The sequence below is a fragment of the Doryrhamphus excisus genome, linkage group LG6 (genome assembly GCF_037039965.1).
Source record: "Doryrhamphus excisus strain RoL-2023G ecotype Guam linkage group LG6, RoL_Dexc_Guam_v1.1, whole genome shotgun sequence".
Lineage (NCBI taxonomy): Eukaryota > Metazoa > Chordata > Actinopteri > Syngnathiformes > Syngnathidae > Doryrhamphus > Doryrhamphus excisus.
In genome coordinates, this window is record NC_136362.1 from 22,193,141 (window position 1) to 22,219,965 (window position 26,825).

The 26,825-nt window shown below is 42.4% G+C and overlaps 4 protein-coding genes across 7 annotated transcripts; 3 read left to right on the forward strand and 1 right to left on the reverse strand.

The window, feature by feature from the left end:
* Nucleotides 1-288: 288 nt before the first annotated feature.
* Nucleotides 289-9,430, forward strand: tmpob (thymopoietin b). Its single transcript, XM_058086882.2, has 7 exons — nucleotides 289-323; nucleotides 644-893; nucleotides 998-1,112; nucleotides 5,766-5,921; nucleotides 6,012-6,121; nucleotides 6,196-6,299; nucleotides 8,098-9,430. The coding sequence occupies exons 2-7, from the start codon at nucleotides 660-662 to the stop codon at nucleotides 8,459-8,461; spliced, it is 1,083 nt and encodes a 360-aa protein (XP_057942865.2). The 5' UTR covers nucleotides 289-323; nucleotides 644-659; the 3' UTR covers nucleotides 8,462-9,430.
* Nucleotides 9,431-9,698: 268 nt separating this feature from the next.
* Nucleotides 9,699-14,195, forward strand: ldhbb (lactate dehydrogenase Bb). 3 transcript variants are annotated; one of them, XM_078791671.1, is made up of 8 exons: nucleotides 9,707-9,935; nucleotides 10,822-10,958; nucleotides 11,060-11,177; nucleotides 12,356-12,529; nucleotides 13,162-13,335; nucleotides 13,405-13,522; nucleotides 13,828-13,951; nucleotides 14,028-14,195. In XM_078791671.1, exons 2-8 carry the CDS (start codon nucleotides 10,830-10,832, stop codon nucleotides 14,193-14,195), a joined length of 1,005 nt encoding a protein of 334 aa, XP_078647797.1. In that variant the 5' UTR covers nucleotides 9,707-9,935; nucleotides 10,822-10,829. The 3 variants fall into 3 exon arrangements, with proteins under 3 accessions (XP_078647799.1, XP_078647797.1, XP_078647798.1); XM_078791672.1 differs by lacking the exon at nucleotides 9,707-9,935 and adding an exon at nucleotides 10,591-10,639; XM_078791673.1 differs by lacking the exon at nucleotides 12,356-12,529 and having other exon boundaries at nucleotides 9,699-9,935.
* A 1,773-nt stretch (nucleotides 14,196-15,968) lies between these two features.
* Nucleotides 15,969-18,748, reverse strand: golt1bb (golgi transport 1Bb). Of its 2 annotated transcripts, none has more exons than XM_058086887.2 (5): nucleotides 18,516-18,748; nucleotides 17,552-17,643; nucleotides 17,288-17,466; nucleotides 17,131-17,212; nucleotides 15,969-16,434 (listed from the first exon to the last, which is right to left on the reverse strand). In XM_058086887.2, the coding sequence occupies exons 2-5, from the start codon at nucleotides 17,633-17,635 to the stop codon at nucleotides 16,396-16,398; spliced, it is 384 nt and encodes a 127-aa protein (XP_057942870.1). In that variant the 5' UTR covers nucleotides 17,636-17,643; nucleotides 18,516-18,748; the 3' UTR covers nucleotides 15,969-16,395. The 2 variants fall into 2 exon arrangements, with proteins under 2 accessions (XP_057942870.1, XP_057942868.1); XM_058086885.2 differs by lacking the exon at nucleotides 18,516-18,748 and adding an exon at nucleotides 17,961-18,171.
* Nucleotides 18,636-24,856, forward strand: slc35b4 (solute carrier family 35 member B4). Its single transcript, XM_058086884.2, has 10 exons — nucleotides 18,636-18,784; nucleotides 19,114-19,227; nucleotides 19,307-19,409; nucleotides 19,479-19,528; nucleotides 19,605-19,686; nucleotides 22,404-22,464; nucleotides 22,556-22,665; nucleotides 23,436-23,511; nucleotides 24,299-24,374; nucleotides 24,453-24,856. Exons 1-10 carry the CDS (start codon nucleotides 18,708-18,710, stop codon nucleotides 24,694-24,696), a joined length of 993 nt encoding a protein of 330 aa, XP_057942867.2. The 5' UTR covers nucleotides 18,636-18,707; the 3' UTR covers nucleotides 24,697-24,856.
* Nucleotides 24,857-26,825: the final 1,969 nt, after the last annotated feature.

The window sequence follows — 26,825 nt, forward strand, 5'->3', positions numbered from 1 at the left end:
CCTGTGGTCCGTGAATGCCTCACGAACGGCCAATAGTTCAACTGGCATTTCGGTGTAAGTTTCCAAACAACTTTGTTTTATGTTCCCTGTGTGTTGAAATTGTGCCGTTGTCGTTATTGATTTAACTTAATCCGGCACGTCAAAGTGTATATTGCGTGCCTTTAACGCACCGAGTCTGCACTGTCTTTGTGGCAGAGGCCTGTGAGCGGTCCATTCGTAACGAGCCAAACAGAGTTCACCGTACTGTCTCTGTTCAGCCAATAGCGAAGCGGCTTGTATATTTGTCGCGCTTCGATCGCGGACAGACAGACACAAGTGGGCCGGTCGGAAGCTAAGCTAATATCCGTTAAATTGTAGAGGATAAACTTTGGTTTTTGCTGTGCTTTCTTACAATAGAGCGCCAGTGTATCCGAGTTGGGAAAATAAAAAAGACGGGAGAATATTGAGTTCGGGTGCTAAAAGGTAAAATCTGGTGTTTATTTGGCTCAATACGCTTCGCTCCTGCTAGCATACACGGCTAGCGGCTACGCGCCAGTCCCGTTTGACAACAAGGCTTTTGACCGTCACGTTCCGGGTGTTGTTGCTCGTTTCCGTTATCTGCTAGCGCCAAAAATTGTAATTGTTGTCGTTTTACCACGGCTAGAAACTAAAGCGGAAGCATGGCAGAATTTCTGGAAGATCCGTCGGTTCTCACGAAAGATAAGTTGAAGAACGAGCTGACGGCCAACAATGTGGCGCTGCCGAGCGGCGAGCATAAGAAAGAAGTGTACGTTCAGCTTTATCTGAAGAACTTGACGGTGCAGAACAGCAAGAAGAGCCCACCTGCAGACACCTTCTCCAGCGACGAGGAGCTGCCCACTCCGGTGGTTTCCAACAAAAGCCGATCGGGAAGAGTGAGTTTCATTTTAAGGATTGTTTCGTGTGTGGTGTTAATTTGTGACTTTTTAGTCTGCACTGATTGTAGGAATTTGAATAACAAATATAAGATTTCATGCAGAAGGCAACCAGAAAGACAGACAAGCCTCGCGTTGAGGTGGAGGTGACCGAACTCACTGACGAAGACCTAAAACTGCAACTAGCCAAGTATGGAGTGGACTCGGGACCTATTTTGGGTAAGTTCATTTAAGTAGGGCAGGGTTAAACGATTAGTTCTGTAATCGATTCATCTAGAAAATAGTTTTTCGATGCATCGATGAATCCCTGATTAGCCCCTGAAAACATAAATCACAAACACATGCACAGGTTAATAAAAATATATATGTCTAAATGATATGCCCATATCAATAAGGTATAATAACATGAATAATACTCATAACAATAATAGAAATAAAACTAACTCTAGCGTGTATTTGAGGAGGACAAGTTACGTGGTGCAGTTTGGATGAATGACGGGGTTAATCATTGCAAACAAGGAAATAAAAAAAAGTCGAAAACTTGCTGAGTCTTCTCCTCACAAGCAGCTCTGGGTGCTGGTGCATCGCCGTCGTGCTTTTGTGATATGCCATCTCAATTTTGCATAGGTCACAAACCACAAAACCACAAAAAAAACACAAAAGTTGTTGACCCATAGTCACCTTTACACCCCTGTTATGCAATATAGTAGACGTAATAAGGAAATACGTATAAGACATGGAAAACTTGTTGACATCCTTTTGAATACACTTTTCAACATTATTAGAGCCCTCTAGACATAAATAACATATTCCCTTATGTCTGCTACATTGGCTAATAGGGCTGTAAAGGTGACCATAGGGGTGTTATTTCATGTCTAGAGGGCTTTAATGGTAAAAAAATATATATATATTTAGAAGGTGGTATACGTAGTTTCTATGTGTTATTTTCTCTTATGTCTACTAATATATATATATATATATATATATATATACGTATATATATATATATATATATATATATACACATACATACATACACAGTGCATCCGGAAAGTATTCACAGCGCTTCACTTTTTCTACATTTTGTCATGTTACAGCCTCATTCCAAACTGAATTAAATTAATCTCTTACCTCAAAATTCTACACAAAATACTCCATTATGACAATGTGAAAAAAGGTTTTTTTGACATGTTTTGAATTTATTAAAAATAGAAAACAAAAAATCACATTTACATAAGTATTCACAGCCTTTGCCATGAAGCTCAAAATTGAGCTCAGGTGCATCTTTTTTCCACTGATCATCCTTGAGATCTTCCTACAGCTTAATTGGAGTCCACCTGCAGTAAATTCAGTTGATTGGACATGATTTGGAAATATAATAACTGTCTATATAAGGTCCCACAGTTGACTGTGCATGTCAGAGCACAAACACCAAGCATGAAGTCAAAAGAACTGTCTGTAGACCTGCGAGACAGGATTCGTCGAGCCAGACGAAAGCCACTCCTTAGTAAAAGGAACATGGCAGCCCGTCTGGAATTGGCCAAAAAGCACTTGAATGACTCTCAGACCATGAGAAACAAAATTCTCTGGTCTGATGAGACAAAGATTGAACTCTTTGGTGTGAATGCCAGGCGCCATGTTTGGAGGAAACCAGGCACTGCTCATCACCAGGCCAATACCATCCCTACAGTGAAGCATGGTGGTGGCAGCATCATGCTGTGGGGATGTTTTTCAGCAGCAGGAACTGGCAGACTAGTCAGGATAGAAGGAAAATGAATGCAGCAATATATAGAGATATCCTGGATGAAAACCTGCTCCAGAGCGCTCTTGACCTCAGTAGACTGGTCATGTACCTTGACCATATAGACAGTAGACATTAGCACACAGCCAAGATCTCAAAAGATTGGCTTCAGAACCACTCCGTGAATGTCCTGGAGTGGCCCAGCCAGAGTCCAGACTTGAATCCGATCGAACATCTCTGGAGAGATCTGAAAATGGCTGTGCACAGACGTCTCCCATCCAACCTGATGGAGCTTGAGACTTATTGCAAAGAAGAATGGGCAAAACTGCCTAAAGATAGGTGTGCTAAACTTGTGGGATCATATTCAAAAAGACTTGAGGCTGTAATTGCTGCCAAAGGTGGATCAACAAAGTATTAAGCAAAGGCTGTGAATACTTATGTAAATGTGATTTTTTTCTTTTCTATTTTTAATAAATTCAAAACATGTCAAAAAAACCTTTTTTCACCTTGTCATAATGGAGTAATTTGTGTAGAATTTTGAGGTAAGAGATTAATTTAATTCAGTTTGGAATGAGGCTGTGACATGACAAAATGTAGAAAAAGTGAAGCGCTGTGAATACTACTTTCCGGATGCACTGTGTATATATATATATATATATATATATATATATATATATATATATATATATACAGTGAAGAAAATAAGTATTTGAACACCCTGCTATTTTGCTATTTCTCCCACTTAGAAATCATGGAGGGGTCTGAAATTTTCATCGTAGGTGCATGTCCACTGTGAGAGAGATAAACTAAAAAGAAAAATCCAGAAATCACAATGCATGATTTTTTAACAATTTATTTGTGTGATACAGCTGCAAATAAGTATTTGAACACCTGTGTATCATCTAGAATTCTGACCCTGAAAGACCTGTTAGTCTGCCCATTAGAAGTCCACCTGCACTCCATGTATCATCCTGAATCAGATGCACCTGTTTGAGGTCGTTAGCTGCATAAAGACACCTGTCCACCCCATACAATCAGTAAGACTTTAACTTGTAACATGGCGAAGACCAAAGAGCTGTCCAAAGACACCAGAGACAAAATTGTACACCTCCACAAGGCTGGAAAGGGCTACGGAGCAATTACCAAGCAGCTTGGTGAAAAAAGGTCCACTGTTGGAGCTATCATTAGAAAATGGAAGAAGCTAAACATGACGGTCAATCTCAATCGGAGTGGAGCCCCATGCAAGATATCACCTCGTGGGGTCTCAATGATTCTAAGAAAGGTGAGGAATCAGCCCAGAACTACACGACAGGACTTGGTCAATGACCTGAAAAGAGCTGGGACCACCGTTTCCAAGGTTACTGTAGGTAATACACTAAGACGTCATGATGTGAAATCATGCATGGCACGAAAGGTTCCCCTGCTTAAACCAGCACATGTCAAGGCCCGTCTTAAGTTTGCATATGACCATTTGGATGATACAGAGGAGTCATGGGAGAAAGTTTTATGGTCAGATGAGACCAAAATAGAACTTTTTGGTCATAATTCCAATAAGCGTGTTTGGAGGAAGAAGAATGAAGAGTACAATCCGAAGAACACCATCCCTACTGTGAAGCATGGGGGTGGTAGCATCATGCTTTGGGGGTGTTTTTCTGCACATGGGACAGGACGAGTGCACTGCATTAAAGAGAGGATGACTGGGGCCGTGTATTGTGAGATTTTGGGGAACAACCTCCTTCCCTCTGTCAGAGCATTGAAGATGGGTCGTGGCTGGGTCTTCCAACACGACAACGACCCGAAGCACACAGCCAGGAAAACCAAGGAGTGGCTCCGTAAGAAGCATATCAAGGTTCTAGCATGGCCCAGCCAGTCTCCAGACCTGAACCCAATCGAAAATCTTTGGAGGGAGCTCAAACTCCGTGTTTCTCAGCGACAGCCCAGAAACCTGACTGACTGAGAAGATCTGTGTGGAGGAGTGGGCCAAGATCCCTCCTGCAGTGTGTGCAAACCTGGTGAAAAACTACAGGAAACGTTTGACCTCTGTAATAGCAAACAAAGGCTACTGTACCAAATATTAACATTCATTTTCTCAGGTGTTCAAATACTTATTAGCAGCTGTATCACACAAATAAATTGTTAAAAAATCATGCATTGTGATTTCTGGATTTTTCTTTTTAGTTTATCTCTCTCACAGTGGACATGCACCTACGATGAAAATTTCAGACCCCTCCATGATTTCTAAGTGGGAGAAATAGCAAAATAGCAGGGTGTTCAAATACTTATTTTCTTCACTGTATATATATATATATATATATATATATATATATATATAATATAAATAAAAAATAAGTACCAGATGGAGGGGCAGGATTTAATAAGCTTTGCTTCTTTCTACTTCTTTTGGACATGTGGAACTGGGAACTGATTATGGGATGCACTCAATTGGAATCTGATGCATGTTCAAATGAAATAAAAGCATTACCATTACATAGTATCAGCATTCGGGAACAATTATGAGGTGAAAGAAAAAGGAGGGGAAATACAGTCAAAAAGTAGGACAAATTGCAGCTGGCATTAAACATTGTGGTATTTCTAATGAAGTTACATTATGGTAATAAAAGAATATGTACTGACATATAATGCTGAATTTCTATGCATATGAATGTGTTTTAAAGGCGAAATTAATTTGAATTTGAAGATTGAATTTGCAATTTGGATATTTTATGACTTTCCCTTTTTTGTACATTTCATGAAGGAAAGGTGCATCTTTAATCCTTTCTGAATGTTCACGAATAGGCTTTTTTTACTCACAAACATTTAGAATTTAATTTCATTCTTAATTCTGAGTTCACTGTGGAAATATTAATCTTCATTGTGAATAATATGTCAATTTAGAAGGTGGTAAACATGTTTTCTTTGCTCAAACTACCCAAATATTTATTTTATGGAAATTCACTCATCACATTTGGGTCTGGAAGTAATTAACCGCCACAAACAAGGGATTACTGGAAACAAGCTTGAAAAAATCCATTGGAATTTTTGAAATTGCTTCATAATTAGCATCCCAAATCCAGTATTTACCCCCCAAATGTCTGTCTTGCTATTCTTTGATTCCTTTGAAATCTGTGTAGCGTCGACTCGGAAGCTGTACGAGAAGAAGCTGCAGAAGCTCCTGGACCAACCTGCGTCTGAACCCGAGGTTCCCGCTGACGTCACAACCATCCCCAAGGCTGACACCAACCAGAATGGCAACACAAACTCGGACCAGTACAGCGACAAAGAAGACGGTGTGTTGAGGATTCATCTGAAAACATGACGGCGGCTGCTGTTTGTGTTTGTGTCGTCATTTTAATGATTTGCTTCAATGTGTGTTCCAGAGGAAGTCACCACAACTGATCCAGAGCCAGTTCCTATTGTGGAGAAGCTTGTGCGGAGCAGGGGGAAGACTCCGGTGACTGTCAGGACCAGCAGCAGACGACACATCAAGGTGATGGTGGCATCAGTGACGAGCCCAGCAGCAGCATTAAAAATTCTTCTAATTGGTATCTAATTCACTGACAGGTGGTGGAGGAGGACGTGATCACTGAAGAGGCTCCCAAGAAGAGCAGCGAGAGTGTTGTGGAGGACATTCTGGCCAATGAAATCAACACACCAACAGGCATCAGGTAGAATGACACAATTACATTCAGCACAAGTCTGTGAAAAGGGTTTGAAATTCGGGAAAAAACTTTACATTTATTAATATCAATAAATCAATAAACTACTGCTGTTTTGTGGTTGACTATAGCCTTTTATTAGTCTACAAATATGCATATTTAGGCAGATTTTATATATTCTTTGCCCAAATGAACTAAATCACGACCGAACACGTACTTGTGTTTTTTTTTCCAACCCGACTGCTCGCTCCCAAAAACGTATTAATACTGTACATCGTTTACACTTTTCTGCACGGTGAGCGAGTGGTTGGCACGCAGGCCTCACAGCTAGGAGACCCAAGTTCAATTCCACCCTCGGCCATGTCTGTGTGGAGTTTGCATGTTCTCCCCGTGCATACACCCGTGGCTTTTCTCCGGGTACTCCTGTTTCCTCCCCCATTCCAAAAACATGTTAGCTTCATTGGCCACTCTAAATTGTCCGTAGGTATGAATTAGGGCAAGGTTAAACCATTATTTCTGTAATCCATTAATCTAGAAAATAGTTTTTCGATGCATCGATTAATTCCTTAAAGTCCCTGATTAGTCCCTGAAAACATAAACCATAAACAGGTTAATAAAAATATATATTTCTAAATGATCTGCCCATATCAATAAAGTATAATAACACGAATAATACTCATAACAACAATAATAATAGAAATAAAACTAACTATAGCGTGTATTTGAGGAGGACAAGTTACGCGGTGCGGTTTGGATGAATGACGGTAATCATTGCAAACAAGAAAATGAAAAAAGTTGAAAACTTACAGCGTCTTCTCCTCACAAGCAGCTCCCGGGTGCTGGTGCATCGCTGTTGTGCTTTTGTGATATGCCATCTCAATTTTGCATAGGTCACAAACCACCGTATCATTACTTTTTGGCGTGAAGTATTCCCATACTTTGGATAATCTTTTCTTCTGGCCGGACTCACTGAAACTTGTTGAAAAGTTGTTGACCTATTGTCACCTTTACACTCCTGTTATGCAATATAGTAGACATAATAAGGAAATACGTATAAGACATGGAAAACCTGTTGACATCCTTTTGAATACACTTTTCAACATTATTAGAGCCCTCTAGACATAAATAACATATTCCCTTATGTCTGCTACATTGGCTAATAGGGCTGTAAAGGTGACTATAGGGGTGTTATTTCATGTCTAGAGGGCTTTAATGGTAAAACATTATATTTAGAAGGTGGTATACGTGGTTTGTATGTGTTATTTTTTCTTATGTCTACTATATTGGGTAATAGAAGTGTAAAGGTGACTATAGGGGTGTTATTTCATGTCTAGAGGGCTCTATTCATGTTCCAAAGTGTATTTAGAAGGTGGTAAACAAGTTTTGCCGCGGCCGCCGCCATGTTTTGATTCTGAGTACGATGTGACGTTCGTGAACGAACGGCTCAAAAGAACTAGTTCTTTTTTGCGAAGGAATGAACCGCCCATAAAATACCCATTCAAAGAAATCGGTATCGGCCTGAAAAAACCCCATATCGGTGGATCCCTACTTTATCTAGTTGAGGAAATAGGAAAACGTTCTCAGATTTGTACTTGTTATAAGACGATAAACATTCCTCGCCTTCATCGCAGTGCCGCCTGGCGTTGGCGTGAGTGGCACTTTGCAGCTGATCAGGACCAAGGGATCCAAGCAGGGCTGTTGGTACATGAAGATTGTTTAAAGTGTGCTTTTGGTCTCCCAAACATAAACACCAAGCCGCAGAGGAAGTGTTCTAACGTTTCCCTTTTTCTTTCTTTTTCCGCTGCAGTGCGACCTGCAGGCGTCCGATCCGTGGCGCAGCCGGCCGACCCGTGAAGCCCAGCGACTACTGGCTGGACGAGTCCCGCGTGCAGCACACCGTCCACACAGAGAGCCGCTCCTACTCGGAGTCCGTCTCCCGGGGAGTCCTCTCTGCCTCCTCTCTGGGCAAAGCGACGACCCGACGAGGCTTCCTGCCCTTCCTGCTCAAGCTTCTGCTCCTGGTGGCGGTCGGCGGCTCGCTCTTCTTTGCCTACCAAAACCTGGATGAGGCTCACGTGAGCGCCCTCCAAGGCCTCGTCGACAGCATCCACGTCCTGCTTCAGGGCGGCGTGGAGAGTGCCGCCGCCTACCTGGGCCTGGGCGGCAAGTAAAGGCGGTCTCTCGCCATGGCCACGCCCACCTCCCTGCCACCACAACCACATGCAACAAACTCAGTTCACCTCCTACCTTTTACTTTCTCCCGTCTGGTCGGACAAAGAAGTCACACTCAATTGTGAACGTTGTTCCTGTGTGCAGATTCCAGCTTTTCCTCTTCGTGTGCAGCAGGCAGGTGCACCCAAACAGTCGACGTCTGTTTGGCGGGAGCCGCAAGAGACTGATTTTACATGTCCGTTTTTAACCTGTGAACCGTCGTCTTCGTGTATTGACCCCCTTTCCCAGTAGAAGAACGTGGAGAGGCCAGTTATCCCCGCATGGTTGTAGCTTTTCTTTGTGATGTCCGTGTCTGTGTTGCTACGCGGGCGGGCGCCAGGCGCTGATCTTGCCAGCGAAGCGCCAGAACGCCACCTTCCCAAGCACGACGCCGCGCCATCACCAGATTTGTCCTGAAGCATCTCAGTTTGTAGCTAGCTAGCGTGTCTACACGGTGCTCACCGTGGCGCATAGACGGGAGCCTGGGCACTGTCTCGGAGCGGCGCTCGTGTTTGATCACGCATCTTCGCCAAGAGCATCTTGATCGCAGTCTCATTCTCAGCTCCTTTTTCCGTTTACATTTGATTCTTTGGCTTGTTTCTTTGCTCTGGTTTCAATTAGATTTCCTTCAGTCCTCAGTGCAGGACACTTGGTTTTTGTTTTGTTTTTTAACAGACATGTGCCCACATAGCTCACCTCACTGCCAAACGCAATCCCTCACAGACTTAGACTCCACTTGAGACAGCCTCATCTGAACTCTACTTCTGCCTGAGCAAATTAACCCCACGCTTTCAACTCTCACCTGGAGCCAGGGTGTGTTCACTGGGCGTGGGAATATATAACAAGGCACCTCTTAGGATTTTCATATTTTTCTAGCGTTTGACTTTTTATAGCACTCCTAAAGATTAAATACAATATAAAAAAAAAAAGCAATATGTAATGTAACACAGGTGTTTAATTGGACTTTATCAAGTGATCCACATCCTGGCAGCTTCCCCGCAATGGACACACGTCAAACAGTTATGTGGGTGACAATTTTTTATCCGTTTATTTATGATCGTGTAGGCAGTGAATCATAAAATAAACAGCGTTGTTACCGGATGATCGTTATTCTTCTCGTCATTTGCCCCAGCCTGCTTGTAACATGTCACGGTGAGTGGATTGGCGGAGTAACGTCTGAGCCCACTTTGGGTGGACACTCACGGTTCATTTTGTCTCAGCAGGGAGGCGAGGGAGCGTCCCAAGTGAAATCTTTGTGGGAGGCGGGTGCAGAGGATTATGGGCAATTAATTCCAGCAGGCTGTCAGCAACAGCAGGAGCAGACACAAACGGAAGCAGCAGAGGACGGGAGACCCGTCGGCCATCTTTAAGGAAAGTTACACCTTTGGACACACTTGGACTGCTTTGTCTTTTTTTTTTTTTTTTTTTAACCAGGTGAGCTGAGACACCCCTGTGTTGATAATAATATTTATGAGGGGAAGACGGAATCGGATCGGATAATCTTTGGGTGTAAGCCGCAATTCACCATTTGATCAGCTTATTCCACGTAATGGCGTACAAATGAAGTTTACGTTGTACAGTTTGGAAATTTAACCTTCAAAGCATCAAATTAAAAAAATAATAAAATAAATGTTTTTAAATTACAGCGAAGTTCCCATTGTCACCACAGCATACTTTAGATAATGCCGTAATATAATAATAAAAGTCAACATTGATTGTATTTATGAACACGTACATTACTGTTGAATTGTGTATATCCAAAAATCTGAGAAATATAAACATTTCATATTGTAATCAACACATTCAGTAGGAAAATGAATACATAAAACATTTACTAAGGTTATTAGAATATTTGTATTTCCATTTTATTGATGATTTTAATACATTTATTTCAATGCAGATCCTGATTTGGGTAGTATTTAGAAAAAGCTGTGATAGTGGCGTGAAAGTGTTTATTTCTAATTATCGATGATGACGTGATTGTGGTGCCAAGGCTTGGCTGCAGCAGATGGAGGCCTCGTTAAGGGATTATTGGAACTCTTTTAGCAGTCTCGCTGTCAAGTTTGGTATCAGATGAATAGACAGCAGCCGAGGAGGGGGGTCACGTGTTGTCCGTGCCACAGCCGAGCAGGTACACGGTAAGTAGAAAGGGACACAAAGTGTCGTGGAGGCCATGCTGATCACATGGTGGTGTTTGTACATGACCACTCGGGGCATCGCTCACAAAAGCAAGTAGAGCAACGGGTTTTGTGAATTTTAGTGTGTGTGATGAATGTATGAATGTAGAGAATAAGAGACTGTGTTGTTTTCCTTTCTCTAGTGGTAAAAATGGCATCCACACTGCAGAAGCTTCTCACTCCCGTGTGTGGCGGTTTACCCGAACCCCCGAGGAATAAAGTGACAGTGGTGGGAGTTGGACAAGTGGGCATGGCTTGTGCTGTTAGCATCCTGCTCAGGGTAAGGCTTGCACCATCCCCTCAGAGGAAGTAGGAGTTATGGGATGGGATGGGATCATATATATGTGTGTGATGTGTGTGTGTGTGTGTGCGCTCATGCAGGAGCTAGCAGACGAGTTGGCCCTGGTGGACGTGATGGAGGATAAGCTCAAGGGTGAGATGATGGACCTTCAGCACGGAAGCCTCTTCCTCAAAACCCCCAAAATAATTGCAGATAAAGGTATTCAAAACACACGTGAAGGTTATTTTTAATTGTTTTATGCAGCGGATTTGTTGTGGAAAGAATTTTTATTTGGCGCATTTATTATATTTGGAAATAGGAGCATAAACAGGGACTTTAGGGGTGTTATTTCATGTCTGGAGGGCTCTAATCATTCATTAAAAATGGTATTTAGAAGGTGGTAAATGCGCTAACTATCAAAATATTATATTTATAAATAAGGAATCCCAGTTTGTGGAAATTCACTGAAAAGGAACCGAACAACTGTCATTGATCGGTGACTCTAATGCAGGGTAATAATGGTAATAATAATAATATTTGTGAAGAGTGTAAAAATAAGTTTCCCCTGGTCATTTGCATTTGTGTTGCAACTCTTTCTCTTTTCCCCCCTTCCTTAATTGTCGTAAACAATAAGTGTAAAAAAAAAAACAGTAGAAAGAGCTGCAAACTTATTGTCAAACCTTGAAAGAAGCATGAATCTGATAAATTTAATTAACAGACTAAATATTAGGAAAAAATACTTAAAACGATGATCTGTCTATGCAACTAGTTCATATACCTTGATTTAAAAAAAATCCTAAATTAAGATTTCTATATCTAGGAATAAACACCTTTCAGCTGAAAAAAATATATACTTGGAATAAAATACTTCATTCCAATAAAAAGTGAAATATGATTAAAATGAGCAAAAATGAATATTAGCGGTAAAAGTGCATGCATCATAATACTGGAGGTGTGTTTCATCACCATAACTCATGTTGAATTACAGGCTGCACGATGCTCGAGTGGTTAGCGAAGCAGATCTCACAGCTAGGAGACCCGAGTTCAATCCCACCCTCGGCCATCTCTGTGTGGAGTTTGCATGTTCTCCCCGTGCATGCGTGGGTTTTCTCCCACATTCCAAAAACATGCTAGGTTAATTGGCGACTCCAAATTGTCCATATGTATGAATGTGAGTGTGAATGGTTGTTTGTCTATATGTGCCCTGGGATTGGCTGGCCACCAGTCCAGGGTGGACCCCGTCTCTCGCCTCAAGACAGCTGGGATAGGCTCCAGCACCCCCCACAATAAGCAGTAGAAAATGAATGACAACCACATTTTGAGTGTTTTGTGTCCATGCGGAACGTGACCAGAGAGTCCACGGTCCGATCCTCTCCTGTGATGCGTCTCTGTCCCAGACTACTCGGTCACAGCCAACTCCCGCATCGTGGTGGTGACCGCAGGCGTCCGGCAGCAGGAGGGTGAGAGCAGGCTCAACCTGGTCCAGAGAAACGTCAACATCTTCAAGCACATCGTCCCGCAGATCGTCAGATACAGCCCGGATTGCATCATCATTGTGGTGTCCAACCCAGGTACTCACGGCCACCCTCGCCATCTCTGTGTGGCGTTTGCATGTTCTCCCCGGGCACCCGTGGGTTTCCTCCGGGTACTCTGGTTTCCTCCCACATTCCAAAAACATGCTAGGTTAATTGGCCACTCCAAATTGTCCATAGGTATGAATGTGAGTGTGAATGGTTGTTTGTCTATATATGCCCTGGGATTGGCTGGCCACCAGTCCAGGGTGTACCCCGCCTCTCGCCCCAAGGCAGCTGGGAGAGGCTAAATGTTATCAAAAGGTAAATTGAATAAAAAATAGGGGACATTTATTTGTTTTTTTAATGTAGTATAGTAGTGTCGAGACAGGACTTGGTATCAAAATGCTTTTATTTGTATTTTTATGTTTAAATTTCATTATATTTTGTTCTGTTCATTTTATTTGCTTTCTTCCATGAATGTAATAATCATTTTTGGTTTGTCTGGGGTTTTTTTAACATTAATTTTAGTTTTTTTCATTTGAGTGTGTCTGGTATTTTCTATACTGTTAAAAGTAGTATTGGCCATATTATATGGTACGCATATATGAGGTATATATTGTATGTGTGTTTTTCCAGTGTACCTTGAGGAGCAGTATTCCAAATGTGTGTTATGAAATAATCCTCCACAGTGGATGTGCTGACCTACGTGACCTGGCGGCTCAGCGGCCTCCCCAAGCACCGCATCATCGGCAGCGGCACCAACTTGGACTCGGCCCGATTCCGCTTCCTGATGGCCTCCCAGCTGGGCGTTCACGCCAGCAGCTTCAACGGTTGGATCCTCGGGGAGCACGGCGACACCAGCGGTGAGCTTTCAAAGGGACGGGTTCTGGTGCCAGGTGCGCGGAGTGGTGACCCGCTCATGTCGTTTTCAGTGCCTGTGTGGAGCGGAGCCAACGTGGCCGGTGTCAACCTGCAGGTGTTGAACCCGGACATTGGCACTGACGGCGATGAGGAGAACTGGAAGGAGACGCACAAGATGGTGGTGGACAGGTGACACAGACTCGCTCAGACCATTCCATCATCATCCATTGAAACAGTTCCTTTATAGTCTTTTCCACTTTAAATTCAATGTTAAAGGGGACATTATGCTCATTGGTCAGCCCTTTGTTATGAGTGATGAGCAGCGCGGACTAAGAGATTTTAGTGTTTGCCGAGGCTTGCCGCCCAATCGCACCTCAAGCTGGTGTTTGTGGGCCTTCTAAGCCACGGATGTCCAAAGTGTGGCCCATAATTTATGGGCCTGCGAAGGTCTCATTGTATTTGTCTCATGTCTTAATGGCGTTTGTGCCTGGCAGCGCCTATGAGGTGATCAGGCTGAAGGGTTACACCAACTGGGCCATCGGCCTGAGCGTGGCCGACCTGACGGAGAGCATCCTGAGGAACTTGAACAGGATCCATCCCGTCTCCACCATGGTGCAGGTGAACATCTCAGCCTCTCTTGTAAAAGTCCCTACCATAAAACGATGATACAGATGTGTCTGCTGGACATGTTCAGGGCATGTACGGCATCCATGAGCACGTCTACCTCAGCCTGCCATGCGTGTTGAACGCCGGGGGCGTGGCCAGCGTGGTCAATGTCACGCTGACGGACGACGAGGTTTCCCAGCTGCAGGCCAGCGGTGCCACGCTGTGGGACATCCAGAAGGACCTGCAAGACATCTGAGGGGCCAGCAGGGGGAGCCGCAGCTCCACGACACTGTTGTGTACGAGCAGGAACGCTCTCACAGTTCAGGCGCATGCGCATGCAGTCTAGCTCGTTTTAACGCTAAGTATTAGGGCTGTCAAAGTTAACTCGTTAATGGAAGTTCGATTCTTTGAACGTGGGCTCCTCCTGTTTGACCCTCGGCCCACACCGTAGTTTGGTTGAAGCACGGTAACTCTGTAGCCACAAGCTGGAACAAATATTGATGGCAAATGGAGAAAGAAAAGAGCATTTAGATTGGTAAAGTTAGCTTCAAAGCCCTGGCAGATGGCTCTTGTAGCAAGACCAAAGTTATTTGGATCTTCTGTCGCCGTGTTTGACTTATCCTGGATTCCATGGCCTGCCAGAGACTGGAGCAGTGCAGGTATTGTTTTTATTGTCATAAAAGTGGCCCAACTAACCAGCGCTTTTCTTATTTTGACATCTCTGATGATTTTTGCACTGAACCGCCAGTTAAATGGGACTTACTGTCTATATTGACAGGCCGTCAATGTGATGACCGTAGCTGAAGTCCAGTGTTGTGCTAGCGTTAGCCATTTAGCATGGCTAAATTAGCTAGAGTAAGATACATTATAGCCATGTGGTTGATCCTATTTATGATGTATAAAACTAGCAGGAACAACATCAAATGAGAAGCACTAAATGAAAACAAAGCCACCATCCCGCTTGGTGAACTTAGTTTTTCAGAGAGGTTATGTACCAACCAGAGAGGTTGTGTACCACAATGACGCACATTAGCACTCGGTCATCAAATGTGACCTTTTATGCATTCCCATATATTATCAGCATTTGGGAGCAAATATGAGGTGAAGGAAAAAGGGGGGTAAATGCATCCAAATACATCCGTTGGGGCATCGGAGAATGGTAGATGGTGCGTTCAATGACCATCATCCCGTGATTGATATGGTGGCTAAAGCCGTTAGCTAACAATTGTCTCACTGTGTAGTACTTGGTATAGTACTTGGTATATGTATGGGCGGATGAAAAGGAAATCTGTGGGACTAATAAATGCTTATATCATCATTACGTTGCATTAATTACTAATGTGGTGTACCATCGTCTGTTTTATTGGGTTTTCATTTTGTTAAAGGGATAGATGGGAGCTTTTTTGACATCCCCTGCAACATAACACATCATCAATGCAAGCATTAGAAGATGAGTAGGTCCAGCAAGATGGAGATCAAGTACCTTCCATGGATTATCCCCGCTTTGCTCAATCAGCTCCAGATACAAAGACGATGCTGAAGACCTCCATGACGCTGGCCTGCTGGTTGCTGGTGTTGCTGCAGAGGTGAAATGGATGACCAGATGCCAAGCCAACTCATCTGGATCCTCTCAATGCCCATCAGGTCTGGTGCTTGTGTGTTTGGATACATCCAAAGATGTATTTTAAAGTAGGGCGATAGTTATGACCCCTGATTAAATTGATATGCTTCTAGATATGGGTTACATGGGCGGCGCCGCCCAGGGGCAATTTGGTTGTGGGTGGAATAAATTAAAACAGGAATTACAGCTGAATAGGTGCAGATTCTGGAAGATCCACAACTCAATACAACAGACTTTTTCTTGTTAGACAAATGTTTTTGTCATAAATTTTTATAGTCTTTATTCTTCATTTTGGCAGTACCCTGGAAACCCCCTGCACTATATTGGCCAAGGTGGCATTGCCCAGGGAGCGCCACAGAGGGGGAAAGTTTTAAATAAGAGTGAACACAAAATTGTTTGTGTGCATGTTTTTGTTTTTTAAAAAGACCATTTATTTCAAGAATGTACTTACAAAAATGACAGAAGCTTGTTGATGACATGAATTCAACTTAACTTTTTACCACTTTCCAATGAAAAGCAACATGTTTTTGAACCAAAAATTAAAAAAAGTTTGGTTTTCATTGGCTAGTGTTGTCACGCAGATAATTCCATTGACACAAACAATGCTGCCTGTTTTGTGTCCAGGCACAGAACATGGACACATACAAAGTTCTGGACGTCTTGGTTCCATCAGTCCATTGGTCCCCAGTCCATCAATAGAAGACAGGAAGTCCACAGACAGGTAAAACATAAAAACAAAACCGTTTCCTCCTCATAGAAAAAAAATGCTGTTCCGGAGTGGCAATGACCATATATGGACAAACGAGATAAATAGGAAAATGAAAAAATGTTGAGGTTATACCATGTTGTTGCTTTCTCCGATTTTATCCACCAGCTGAAAGAAGAAAAGGGTCAATAAAGACTAGAAGGGAACAAAAGTGCATCCGTGTGTTCCTTTTTGTGGCTTTCACTGCTAAGATGGAGCCACGCTAGCACCAAGGTATGACGTTGCCACTATGTGTTGGCACGGAGCATGTGTTGGGCTGCTGCCATCTGGAAGGTGCTACAGGTGCGCTAAAGCAGTGCTTTTCTACTGGGGGGGTTGCACCCTGATGACGGGGTGGCGCGGGGCTCCGTTGAACCCTTTTCATGATAACTAGGGTTGGGTGATATATTTTACGTACCGGTGTACCAGTATTGATTCTTCCAATGATAAGAGAATGATAATTGCCTGGGTGACTACATCTTTCTAACAGTGGCTCACTGTGATGTCACAAGGAGCAGGACTTCCTTATTTAGCCGTGCATAGCCGGGCACTAGCTGTCCAAGCTGAGTGGGACCAATCACAGCTTAGTGGGCGCACCCGGAGGCGGGTCGTGGGTGGAATAAATGAAAACAAAGGAAATACAGCTGAATAGGTGCAGATTCTGGAAGATCCACAACTCAATACAATGGACTTTTTCTTGTTCTATACATTTTTTTTGTCATTATTAATATATTTTTATAGTCTTTATTCTTCATCTTCAACCCCCTGCACTATTTTTTAATGATTCTAAAACAAAGAAACATAACACTAGTCATCCATACTTACATTTCTGATCCCTGGTAGGCTAAGCAAGGAGCCCAGCACCGGTACCCGTCTGATGAAGCCCACCGCAACCGGGAAGAATCCCCTGTTTTGGGGGAGAACGTGACACTAGTTAACACAAAAGCAGATTGATTGATTTCTTGTTTCCCCCTGAGCTGACCTAAATAAGAGGAAGAAGCCGTAGATCTCAAGAACGACGCCAATGATGGGCCAGCCAATCAGAACGACAAACACTCCTCCCAGGAAGAAGCTGGTGGCTTTGGCTTTATGCCTCTGGAAGAAGAATCTGAATGTTCTCTCCAGGCCGATGACAAAGGACAAACCCGAGACAAACAGAATCTGCCAAAAAAGACACAAATGGGGGGTGGGGGGGATGGAGGATGAGGACCTTGCTTCACTCTCTGACACTGCGAGGTCAGCTCACATTTCCAATGGCCAGGAGAGCTTTGTCGAAGAAGAGCATCATCCCGAAGAAGAGGAAAAACACCCCGAAGCCAGTCAGCCCCATACCAATTTCTGCAAGAAGCAAGGAAAACAATATAAAAAAAAAAGAAAACCTGTGACAAAATGGTAATGAAATCTTGAATACTTGAAAAACATGCTAAACATGTATGTTGTCGTATGAACTAATTTTATTATTATTTAATAATATTTTATTATTATTTATTTAAGTACAACAGTAACAACGCGATATCCTGTCCGCTTCCGCTTTTTATGAGACGTCACAGCGCCTCTCAGCCAATAGCGTTTAAGCAGCTAGCCAAACAACAAATAGCTAAACCGGCTTTTCAGCACAAACACCAAAGAACCGCGTTCGGGGCGGTGGCTCTTACTTTGCGAGTCCGTGAGTGAAATCATGTTGGTGGCGACGCAGGAGTGTAGCTTACGATCCCGGTACCGATAATAACCCTGCAGCTATTTGACGATGGCGCCGGCTAAACTGTTGATTCTTCGGTGGCTGTGGGAGAGACGCTAAGCTAGCAAGCGGCGCTTTGAGTACGCCACGTCCTCCTCCTTGAGATCGTCTATTCTGGCATAAATCGGTGCACCCCACTCCGACGTAAGATCCTTAACTGGTGTTTAATATCTTTAAGATTTATGTCACCTGGTATGTTTAAATGTATGTTTATAATGTGTTATTAAAATATTACGTCGTTGCAGGGAGTGATTTGGATCATGCTCTGACAAAATACTGCACTAATGGCAAAGTGAGAGGGCTTCGCGGTAATGTGTGGCGCATGCGTAAAAGAGCAGCCAGCATACGGTAAGCCTTATTTGTGCTTTCTCTACGTATGCTACTTCAATATCAGCAGTAGTTTCGCTTCTTTGTAAAAGTGATATGTTTTATACATGCATTAAAAACACAGAAAACATGAAGTAATACTTGCATTGTTTTCCAAAAGAAACTCCAACTCCCGTCATCAACCGGAAAGGCGACACCTAAGGGACGTGTTTGCCGGAGTTGGTGTTGAAACAGGCAAGTGGATTGAAATAGCAGCTTGTTGGCCGGACACCATGCCATTTACCATCGAGGAAAGCAACATTTCCCAACACTAAATCGGTCCCTGAAGTGAGCAGCCATGAACACGGTATTCGCCGTTCTTCTTGTGTTTGTCGGCTGCTGCTCCAATGTGGTTTCCCTGGAGCTGCTGGTCAGGTGAGTGGCACGCATAAATTTTTATTCTTTGAAAATCACCAGTTTTGACATTTTTCAACTGGTCTTAACATTTTCATCTGGAGTAGAAGCGAGGGTGACCTTTGCAGAACGTTGTACTTGTTCCTCTGCATGAATGCCTTAGTAGAATTACAGTAGTGTTTAGGGTCATTGTGTTGTTGGAAGTATCCAGTGATTATTATTTTTTTTTTTTTTTAGTTTTCATAAAATTAAAAAATTGGGATTTTATTGACGGCAAAAATTGTGCAGCCCGAATCCCAAGCTGTTTTTCTATCAAATAATACTAATTTTTGAATGTGGTGGTTCTCCAGGGACTTCCCAGGATGTGGTAACATTGTGACGTTTGCGCAGTTTGTGTTCATCGCTTTGGAGGGATTCATTTTTGAAGCCCGCTGCGGCAGGAAGAAGCCGGTCATCCCCGTCAGGTAGGAGTTTTCCAAACACACTCGCTCCTCGAACACAACAGAGAAACACAACAGGGAATTTTTGGATATTTCCTCACAGTAACTACGCCATCATGGTGAGCATGTTCTTCACAGTCAGCGTCATCAACAACTACGCTCTCAACTTTAACATCGCCATGCCGCTGCACATGATCTTCAGATCCGTAAGAGACCAACACTCGTGATTGGCGACACCACTGCAGCGCTGGTTTTACCTGTTAACCTTCTTGCAGGGGTCCCTCATCGCCAACATGGTCCTGGGGGTCATCCTTCTGAAGAAAAGGTCTCGGCGCTCACAGTTTCTCCTTCCAGCTCTCTTTTCTCGCCATCCTCTTACCTCTCGTGTCGTCCTCCTGCAGATACTCACCCAGCAAATATTTATCCATCGCTCTAGTTTCATGCGGCATCTTCATCTGCACCATCATGTCAGCCAAGCAAGTGGTAAGTCGCTTTGTCAGCTTTAGCGCAGCCAATCATGTGCTTTTATTTCATCCGTTCCAGAGTCAACATGTAATGGTAATGGTTTAATTTCATTTGAACATGCATCAGATTCCAATTGAGTGCATCCCATAATCAGTTCCCAGTTCCACATGTCCAAAAGGAGTAGGAAGAAGCAAAGCTTATTAAATCCTACCCCTCCATCTGGTACTTTTACAATCACTAACTGTTACATTTGTTCACTTTCTGCTTTCCGAATATTGTTAAATTTTTTATTTAATTTTTTTTACTTTTTTTTTTTTTAATTAAAAAAAAATTTTTTTTAATATAGTAGGCGGTGATATGAGCATCCAATGCCATAATGGGTACCATAGTAAGTGTCAATATAGTGATATATATAGCACATCATGACTGGTTCAAGACTCTTCATCCTTGTATAATGGCATTATGAATTATCCTTACTGACCTTTTTAGCCAGTAAGATTGCTTTTATAGTTATTATCCCATATTTCCACACAATAAGTAAGATATGGTAGAACCAGAGAGCAATAAAGAGTGTGGAGTGATTTTCTGATTGAGAACAAACAAGCTTTGTTCAATATTGAAATATTTCTGTCCACCTTATGTTGTATATTTGTAATATGAGGTTTCCAGCTCATATTTTCATCTATTGTGATCCCCAGAAATGTATTTTCCTTCACCCTTTCAATGTCTACACCGTCTATTTGTATTTGCTGGTGCGTGTCCTTTCTGCTGTTAGCAAACAGCATGATTTTAGTTTTATTTAGGTTTTACTTGGGTTCAAGGACAACTTGTGGCCATCATAAACCCTTCATTAACCCATCTTAAAGGAAAAGGGCATTTTTTAAAAATAGCCCATCATCATTCATCATTTTATGAAAAAAGGGCTAAATAAGAGGCACCTACAAATGCACATGATGGGGACACCACACCTCCTAACACCACACCTTGTAAAAAAAAAAAAACCTTCAAAAAGCACCAACAAGGCTCAATTCCCTAATGTGTATACTAACCAAGCAGCAGCGACATAACTTGTTGCTGGATAAAAATATTATTATTATTATGGTGTATGAAGGCCAAAGAAAGTACTTGTGTAACTAGGAAGATGTATGATTATGTAACTTGGACAGAACATGGGAGATTTCATTTTATTCATTTTATTATTTTTTTTCTTAACAATTTTTTTGTTTGAGGCGATTCCTTTTTTTGATAAATGTCAACAAGGGCCTCATCCAACTCTTGTTTTCTTGTGATAAAATGTGTGATATTTCATTTGCACAATGAGGAACAGTGAAAATACAGGTTTTGAAATGCAAACATATCATCTCTTAATCGTGTTGATTTGGCTTACTGATCAAGTCTAAATGTTCCTCTTTCTAGCTGGCTCCATATCTTCTCTCTGAACTCCAAACTAATGTAACCGTAGTAACCAAACCCTGCAAAGCATCCACACTAAGACGACCCACACGCTCAACCGACTGACTCCCACCACAGAAGCCCACATTTTAATGTTTAAGCCTGAGGGGTTGATATCGCTGAGTGACAGGCAAACATTGCTGCAAATTCTGAACCAGTACCTGAATCCGTCACATGGTACAGCCTGGTAGCGAGGCTTCGGACGTCATCGATTCCAGCCCCTCCCTAATGAATCAAGCCTCGGTACACGGTTTGCAGACGCGCCCACTGGATTACTCGACACACGCTGTGAAGCCCCGACACCTCCTCTAACATCGCTAGTTCCAGACCCGACACTGTTAAATTAATGTTCATAACTGGAGTATTTTCATAATTCATAGCAGAGAAAACCTGTTTATGACTTTCTAAATACACTTTTTAACTTTATTAGAGCCCTGTAGACATGAAATAACACCCCTATAGTTACCTATTATTCTTTGTTTACGTCACATCGCCCAGGTTACGGGACAGCAGGGACATATCAGACGGGCCCTGCTAGCATAGCAAGCTAGTGAGCTAATTAGTTAACCTCTCCAATGTACTTATTCTAAACTTGAGAAAGTCTTTCAAACCGGGTGGGCAAGAAGGGCAATGGGAGGAGAAGATTTTTTCACTCTATCTCGGCCACAGTGTGTCCGTCTCGGCCTTGGCACGTCTGTCTCTGCCACAGTGTGTTTGTCTTGGCCTTGGCACATCCGTCTTGGCCACAGTGTCTGTCTCAGTCTTGGCACATCCGTCTTGGCCTTGGCATGTCCATCTTGGCCACAGTGTGTTCGTCTCGGCCTTGGCACGTCCATCTTGGACACAGTGTGTCCGTCTCTGCCTTGGCACGTCCGTCTTGGCCATGGCACGTCCGTTTTGGCCTTGGCCCATCTGTTTTGGCCTTGGCACGTCTGTCTCAGCCTTGGCATGTGGGCTGTGCTGACCAGTCTCCATGCAGTGAGAAGGCATCAGTAATGTTATTGACTGATGCCTGGTGACCACAATACTACAATACTACATAGAACTTGTCTTTGTGTATTTCTGCAATAATAACCGGCTGTAGTCAACCAACAAACGGCTATGGTTTATGAATTCTAATTCAAAAACGACATGATGTCAGGAAGCCATACAGCGAGGGATGACAGTATGAACGTAAAGTAGCTCCCCTTATTTTCATCATTGTTGATTTAAAATTCATCCATTCATCAGCTAGAAGGTGAGAATGGAAGTAAGAAGTATTTTTGCTTTCTCTCTGCCTGCAGAAGGTGGCCAGGGACGGGTTCGAGGAACAAGGCTTCTATCCTGTAATTCGCTGGCTGGTAGGTGAGTTGATGCTGTGGGCGTGCAAACATGAATTGGTGTCAACTACGATATTTCATACACCAGCAATAAAAATCATTCTCTTCTTTTTCAGGAATCGGCATGTTGACCTTCGCTTTGATCATGTCGGCCAGGATGGGAATTTTCCAGGAGACTCTGTACAAGAAGTATGGGAAGCATTCCAAGGAAGCTCTCTTTTATAATGTGAGTCAGTGGACCCCCACCCCCCCACTAACCAAAAGAGACTAAGACTAAGAAAGAATAATGGCTCCACCCATAAAAGCTCACACTGCATTCTACATTTATACTACATTTATACTTCATTCATACTACATTCATTCCACATTCATTCTACATTCATACTACATTTGAATTTTTCCAGCTATTTCAACATGATTGTATTTTTTTGTAATTTATTAAAATATAAGTATTAAAGAAAACAGATTTTATTTTATTTTTGAAGTGTTAATACTATGAGAAATAAACAAAACAACAAATAAAGTTGTTAAATTTTTTGGCCAAATTAGGTTGGGGGAAAAGTTTTAATGTTACGCAAATAAAATGATAATTTTATGGGAAGGTGAAGAAAGTTGAATTAGTTGGAAAGTTTTAAAAAAAAATTGGCACAAATTGGAGAATATTTTTACAAGAATGAAGTCAAATTATTGTACCCAAAAAGTCTCTTTCTAACAAGGAGAAAAGTGTTAATATTACGAAAATAAAGTTGTAATATCAGGAAATTGTATTGTATGAACCATTGAAGATACAACAGACAAATATTTAAGAACCATGAGAGCCCAAATGAAGGTAGAACAATAAGCCAATGACCCCACCCGTCACTCCATCACATGATAATAAATTAACTCTGCTCTGCCACAACATGCGGGCCACGCCCCCTGGAGGCCAGTCAATCAAACTGCTCTTCCTTGGCCCGCCTTTCCCACTCACACCCGTCTCCTTATTCTCCTTTCCAGCACTTCCTGCCTCTGCCGGGCTTCCTGCTGCTGTACTCGGACATCTACCAGCACTGCGCCCACTTCAGTCAAAGCCGTGAGTGGTTTCCTCTTCCTGTTCCTCACCCGAGGACGCCATGCGTCCTCATTCTGCTCCTCCACGCCACCATTGAATCCTGTTTTTTTTTTTCGTTTTATTATTATTATTATTTTTGTATTTTTATTATTTTTTTTTATTTATTTTATTTATTATTTTTATTTATTATATTTATTTATATCACGTACCGAACTACAAAGTACTTTTTAGTACCTTTTTCAAGTCAACTACTACCTCATACCCAAAAAAGTATTAAAAGTTGGGTTTGAAGTATTCAATCTTAATGTATTTCTAAAACTTCTTCTTAAAGGACATGTGTTGGATAATATAATTTCTTAATAACTGGAGTATTTTCATAATTCATAGCAGAGAAAACCTGTTTAGTACTTTCTAAGTATACTTTTTAACATTATTAAAGCCCTGTAGACATGAAATAACACCCCTACAATTATTTATTATTTTTTGTTTACATCACACTGCACAGGTTACGGGATCACTGCAGGGACCGATCAGACGCGCCCTGCTAGCATAGCAAGCTAGTTAGCTAATTAGTTAGCCTCTTCAATGTACTTATTCTAAACTTGAGAAAGTGTTTCAAACAGATTGGGCAAGAAGGACATTCGGAGGAGAAGCTTTTTTTAGTCTCTTGGCCTTGGTTTGTCTGTCTCCGGCCTTGGCGCGTCCGTCTCAGCCATGGCATGTGGGCTGGGTGCAAAAAGAAGCACGTACTTTTGTCCCTACTGGTTTGTTTTTCAGGCAGAGATTGAAACCAGTATTGTCTTTCCAGCTCCGGTTCTTCTTCCGCTTGTTGAGCTGAGGGTTCCAAGCATGTGGTTCTACCTGCTCATCAACGTCATCACGCAGTATCCTTTGTCACATGATCATTGCACGCCTTGCCCAGTCACTGTCCTCCATGTTTGACCTTAACGCTTCCCTTCAAGGTACGTGTGTATCCGCGGCGTCTTCATCCTGACCACCGAGTGCGCCTCGCTCACAGTCACCCTGGTGGTGACGCTGAGGAAGTTCCTCAGCCTCATCTTCTCCATCATTTATTTCCAGAACCCGTTCACCATGCTGCACTGGGCGGGCACCGCCTTGGTCTTCGTGGGCACGCTGCTCTACACCGAGGTGTGGAACCTGCGGGCGGCGCCGCCTCATCCCAACACCATGAAGAAGGCCCGGTGAGGACCGGGTCCTCGTGGACGCGTGGCGTCGACTTTTTAATGCACAACCTGAGCAAAGACGGGTCTTTTGAACGTAGGAATATTGTTGCTAATCTTCAATAAACATCACATTCGTGTTCTCAGGAAGGTTCTTGTGTTCTACTGCAGGGCTTCTCCAATGGTCTCAACCAGAGACCCACGTTTTCCAACCGTCACTTTTAAGGCAGACCAAGGAAACTGTATTTTGGAACAAGACATACTTCTAATTTATGTCTACAATGCATTTGAGTTTTATTCAAGAAATGACGGGTTAAAATAGTGACAAGGAAGCAAATACAGCATAAACAGGGCAGGCCCCAAAACAGAACCCTGGGGGACTCCTCTTTCCCAAAGGAAGCAAATACAGCATAAACTGGGCAGGCCCCAGGACAAAACCCTGGGGGACTCCTTCCCAAAGGAAGCAAATACAGCATATTCAAGAAATGACGGGTAAAAATAGTGACAAGGAAGCAAATACAGCATAAACAGGGAAGGCCCCAGAACAGAACCCTGGGGGACTCCTCTTTCCCAAAGGAAGCAAATACAGCATAAACCGGGCAGGCCCTAGTACAGAACCCTGGGGGACTCCACGCAGCTGTTTGCTGAGTCAGACTCTACTTGGTTCGCTGTGACGCTAAAACTTTCCGTGGAGTGAAACTTCCGGACACCAGGTTAAAAAACCTCATCGGTCAAGATAACAACCAGCTTTTCTAAGATCTTAGACAAGAACAGGAGCTTGGAAATCTGCTTGAACTTATTGGGGTCAGCCAGGGTATTGGGTAATAGGAGTGTAAAGGTGACCATAGGGGTGTTATTTCATGTCTAGAGAGCTCTATTAATGGTAAAACCCATATTTCTAAGGTGGTAAATAGGATTTATATGTCTTAGGTTTTCTCATGTCTACTAATAACTCCCAATAGGAGTTTGAAGGTGACTATAGGGGTGCTATTTGGCATTTAGAGAGCTCTAATAATGGTAAAACCCATATTTCTAAGGTGGTAAACAGGATTTCTATGTCTTAGGTTTTCTTATGTCAACTAATAACTCCCAATAGGAGTGTAAACTGTAAAGGTAACTATCGGGGTGTTATATGACATTTAGAGGGCTCCAATAATAGTAAAACCCATATTTCCAAGGTGGTAAACGGATTTGATATGATCTCATGACCGAAATATTCCCTTTATAAATGAAAAACAATAATAGTCCTAGTGGAAATTCATGTTACAGTCGGGTCTGGAATCAATTAACAGCAATTACTTCATTCTGAGCCATAAATCTACTTTTGTGTGCGTTTAGAAAATATAAAAAGCACATTATTGGAGCACATCAACATTTATACAGCAAGACCTATTTAAAAACATGAATACATTTTATGTACAAAATATATAATATTGAAACAGTTATTAAAGTAATAATATAATATATAAATTAATAATAATAATATAGAAACATAATTAATTGAAAATATTTTAAAATTGAATGTTTTTTATTTTATTTATTTATTATTATTATTTTTTGCGTTGGAATTCTACTCCTGAAGTGCTGTACACAGAAAGGGTGTCAGAGCTGTGCTGTCGTCTTTCTACAAATCCACCACATGGTGGCGCTGTTTGATTCTAATTTGTAAGTGCCGTTATATTTTTATATGCACTACTTGGTTTGGCCAGTAGATGATGCTAAGTACCCTGTTGGATTAGGAGCGAGATTTAGCAATCCACCGGTCCTTCGTCCTCTCCGCCCCACGCGGGCGCCGTCCTTCCCACGGCCAGCCACCCCAGGTGGGTGCAGGAGTAACATGCAATGCGTGGAAAAGGCCAAGAAAGTATGACTCGTATGCAAATATCTTTGGCTATCATGAGTAATATTCTACAGTAATATCGCCCCCCCACCACCACTTTTACAGAGTAACTAATCACTGGAGGTTAATAATAGTGGAATAATACAAAATGCCGTGTGTTTTGTGCCTTAAAAATGTAATAAAAGATTATTTCCATGATTTGCTCATTTTCATTCAGTGCTAATTCTATGACTGACAATGACGACAATCACGTTTGAGTTATTAAAAACTTCACGGTTATCCCTCGTTTCTCACTGTTGATTGGTTCCTGCAGA